Source organism: Triticum dicoccoides, chromosome 5B, assembly GCF_002162155.2.
Source record: "Triticum dicoccoides isolate Atlit2015 ecotype Zavitan chromosome 5B, WEW_v2.0, whole genome shotgun sequence".
NCBI lineage: Eukaryota > Viridiplantae > Streptophyta > Magnoliopsida > Poales > Poaceae > Triticum > Triticum dicoccoides.
The window spans coordinates 463942580-463946474 of NC_041389.1; the positions used below are offsets into that span (position 1 = coordinate 463942580).

At 52.6% G+C, this 3895-nt stretch overlaps 1 protein-coding gene across 2 annotated transcripts; it reads right to left on the reverse strand.

Annotated features, from left to right (window-relative positions):
* Positions 1-219: 219 nt before the first annotated feature.
* On the reverse strand, positions 220-3684 carry LOC119310839 (squamosa promoter-binding-like protein 17). Of its 2 annotated transcripts, none has more exons than XM_037586462.1 (3): positions 3020-3684; positions 1286-1422; positions 220-1199 (listed from the first exon to the last, which is right to left on the reverse strand). In XM_037586462.1, exons 1-3 carry the CDS (start codon positions 3385-3387, stop codon positions 517-519), a joined length of 1188 nt encoding a protein of 395 aa, XP_037442359.1. In that variant the 5' UTR covers positions 3388-3684; the 3' UTR covers positions 220-516. The 2 variants fall into 2 exon arrangements, with proteins under 2 accessions (XP_037442359.1, XP_037442358.1); XM_037586461.1 differs by having other exon boundaries at positions 220-1202.
* Positions 3685-3895: the final 211 nt, after the last annotated feature.

Sequence of the window (3895 nt, forward strand, 5' to 3'; positions counted from 1 at the left end):
ACCAGATCCAATATGGGCCTAAACAGAGAATAAAGCATCTGAAGGGGAGAGTTTGCCTAGCGCCTAGGGTTATTAAAGGAGAAAAAGGGGAGGAAGTTGTGGCTCTGCTTACCCATTTATTAACCAGAATGCTTGAGCAAATCAACTTAAAAGAAGTTTTGTGATCAGTCGATTGACCAAAACAAAAACTAGGCAAGTTGAACGTAGTCCATCCCAATATATGGGCGAAAACATCAACGGAAACAACGAAGAGGATGACGGCTAGCGAGGTCATCGCATTACTAGCTAGGTTAAGCGTCCTCGACAAGCGAATTAATAAAGCAATGGAGTTTCACACACATACTAAAATACATACGTGGGATTGAGTTCATGGACAAAACTGGGCTACACGGCGGGAAACCCCTGCCCTATCGGCTACCGGTTCCCTCCCCGTCCTGAAATCCAGATCGGCAAGTGGAAAGCGCACAAAACTCAGGCCGCCCAACGTTCCATGTCTCCATGGCGTGGCGTCCGTCCCTACAGAGACCAGTTCATCGCGTTGCTGGAGTGGCTGAAGGCCCCGCCGGACCCGTGCTCGGCGTGCGGCGGGTTCGGCGAGGCCCTTCCCTGCTGCAGCGCGAGCTCGAGCTCGCCGAACTGGCCGTGGTGAACCGAGCTCGGATGGACCTCGCTCATGACCGTGTCATGCTGCATGTGATGGTGGTGGTGCTGCATGCTCCTGGCGCCCCGGGGGCTGCCCCAGGAGCCGCTGCTGCTTGCCGCCATGTAGTTGCTGGCCATGACGGAGGGCGCCACCGGGCTGCCCTGGAAGGCGCTGGTCGTCGACATCGCCGGGGACCGGTTGTGGCTGGAGCTGTGGGCACTACTATCCCATGGCTGAGTTGACAGAAGAGAGAGAGCACAGCTGGAGTCGGCGGCGACACCCGCCATACATTCGTCCGAGGGGAGCTCGAAGCCGCCCGGGATCATCGGCGCGCCGCCTCCCCCCGAGCTGCTCCCCTGGCCGTTGTACGCGTGGTGGTCGCCGTATCCCGCAACTGCACTGCGGTGAGGGTGGTGTTCATGATGGCTGCCCTGCCAGTGGGTGGTGCCAGGCATGCGGTGGTCGCCGGGCTGAACGGCCGGCCACGGGTCCCTCACGCCGGCCGGGGCCGTCGGGTACGAGAAATCCAGCAGAAAGCTTCTGAGCCTCCCTGGATCTTCTGAACCAAATTTTGCAACAACAGCAGAATCAATACGTTTCGTTCAAACTGCAAGCGTGCGCATTCGGCTATAACATTCTTACCGTTGAAGGACGCAGCAAGCCGGCCATAGCGTGTAGACATAGGCCCGGGCGGCGGCTTCCTCCGGCGCTCGTTATGACCGGCGAGGCGTCGGCGGCAGCTTCGTTTTCCTTGGTCAAATTCAGGTAGCTGGTGAAACCTGTGATCACAAAGGATTATTACTTACTGTATGTATGTACGAACTCCACATGGTGGCTTTACTATAGTGCAGATCCATTCAAAGCGGAACCATTGCGAATTGACAAAGACCGAAGAGTCTGCTGTAAGGAGGAATTTCATATACACACTTAGACAGTGAACAAAAGATGAACATCAATAATCAATTGCACGCAACAAAAGCAGAGTGAAGAGCCTCTGACTCTTCCACACTAGCTACACCAATTGCATTATACTAGTATATCATACTGATTCTGATTGCATATAGAAAAACTTGGTGCAAATGAAAAGAGGGGGGACGCTAACACTGCAATCAAGAGCCAGATTCTAGCTTAATATCCTAATACAAGCATGCATCAAATGAATAAACTAACAGGGCAAATCACATGGCATGTGAAAAGCTGCATCGGCGCAGGCAAAACCAATGGTTTTATCTTAAACTAATACAGTAACCAAAGAAACGACTTTCATGATTAGATCCACGCATCAAGACCAGGGGGGGAAACATGACCATGTGGATAGAACACCTGTAATCATTCCTAGATAGTGGAAACGTGCAAAGGCCAACAGCAGTCATAAGTGACGCTTTCATCTCTCAAGCAACAGTCATAAGTGATGCTTTATGTTTCAAACAAGAGTCATAAGTGATGCTTCATCTTTCAAACATAAGTGAAGTGCTGGTTCATTCTTAACAAGGTTTATTGATGCTCAACATATAACAGATGATTTCTGGCTCAGTTGGGTTATTAGGATTGTTGTGTGTGCCGGTATTTTTTTTCAAATAAGATCTCCAAACAAACACTGTATTTGTCCACAGCTGAGATGAACAAAACAACAATTCAAGGTTTCTGATTGGTGCATCCTGATTTCAAATCGATACTCCATTTTTCTATGTCCTGTACTATCACTAGGGTAGGGTATTTAAATTTAGTACAGTAGCACTCGTACAACGGCTGTACTGCTGCTGCTACTACCCATTCTCTTCTCACATCCTAGCATAGCGTACAGTAGAATAAGGAGGTGAAGAAAAACAAATGTAGGCTTACTATATGTGCCACTCGGACAGGAATTTCAGGTTGTACACCTTTCTGTCCCTTACTATTCTGGACAGATTCTACCTGCCCAACCAAATGTTACATTGTTTTTTGTTTTTCTTTTCACCAATGCGCACAAGCAGAAGCAGCTCACTACACACACACCCATGCGTCATCACTTGAGAATTTCTTTCTTTTCTGGATGTGGCCAAGCAAAGAAGTACAACAAAATGCATATATAGGCCAATTGCAGAACCTGGACAGTTTTTTTACACTTTGCATGCCGCTGCTGGTAGCTAGCCACATGCTGGGAGGGACTCGTCCAATGAATAGTAGAGTTGTGGGAGAGAAAAATATATGCAAGGATCCATCCACTGCTACGCCGTGGAGTTCGAGGTGTGTGTGTCACTACTCACGAGTGTAACAGTAGCGCAAGAACACGCGGCAAGTACGGGAGGAGCAAAAATGGAGCAATCCGAGGCGCGGATTGCTGGAGCTGAAGCTCAAATTGCCGCTTGTGATAGAGAGAAAGAGAGGGAGCAGTACCTGCTGCACTGCTGGCAGAAGCGCTGCTCGATGCCGGCGACGACGACGAGCGGCGCCTTGGAGTGCTCCAAGCACACCTTGTGGCGGCAGTAGTAGGTCTTGCCGCCGCTCAGATCCACGCCGCACCCCTCCACCTGGCACCTCGGCTGCGAGGCGTTGCCGCCGGCCACGGGGGTGGAGGCTCCTGACCCTCCACCTCCACCTCCTGCTCGGGCGGGGGCGGGGCCCTTGCCCTTCCTGCCACCCGAGGAGGAGGACCCAGCCACTTCCTGCTCGAAGTAGATCTTCTGGCCGAAGTTGAGCCCGTGGAGGTCGTCCCCGGGCCGTCTCCCGCCGCCATCGCCGCCGCCGCTGCCCCCGGTCTCCATTGCCGCCGCCGCCGGCCCCCCTGCTGCTGCTTTTGTGAAAGAAAACGCTCGTAGGGACTGGTGTAGGGAACTAACTAAATAGTGGCGGCTCCCGTCCTCCTGCCAGGGAGAGAAAGGCAGAGGAGAGAGATGATGAGAGAGAGGGGGGAAGGGAAGGGGGGTGGGAGCGAAAAGATCGAAAGCGGCGGAGCGAGGCGACAGCAATGGTGGCGCCGCGCTTTAAATAAACCCTTTTTTAGTGTGTGGTGCAGTGTGCTTTGCTCACGCTGAGTCACGCACTCCCACTATTCCACTCCACGCACGCACACCTCACTCTCCCAAGCTGCTGGTGCTGCTGCTGTCGCCGCCCTTTTATAGCCAAAACGCCGCTCTCTAGCTGCCGCTGCTACGAGTACGAGCCCTCTGCTTTTCGCCTCTTATCGTCGTCGTCTACTTTCTAGGGTAGCTCTTCTCGAGCAGGCAGTATAGTATTTGTGGGAGCATGGGACGGATGTGGCAGCCCGGCTCG

What these genes read in the sequence shown, in the direction of transcription:
- LOC119310839 (XM_037586461.1), bottom strand. Translation starts at nt 3,387, where the DNA reads ATGGAGACCGGGGGCAGCGGCGGCGGCGATGGCGGCGGGAGACGGCCC. An exon ending in TTCTGCCAGCAGTGCAGCAG is followed by an intron (nt 1,423 to 3,019) that starts GTACTGCTCCCT and finishes TTGTGATCACAG; the next exon opens with GTTTCACCAGCTACCTGAAT. An exon ending in GCTTGCTGCGTCCTTCAACG is followed by an intron (nt 1,203 to 1,285) that starts GTAAGAATGTTA and finishes AATTTGGTTCAG; the next exon opens with AAGATCCAGGGAGGCTCAGA.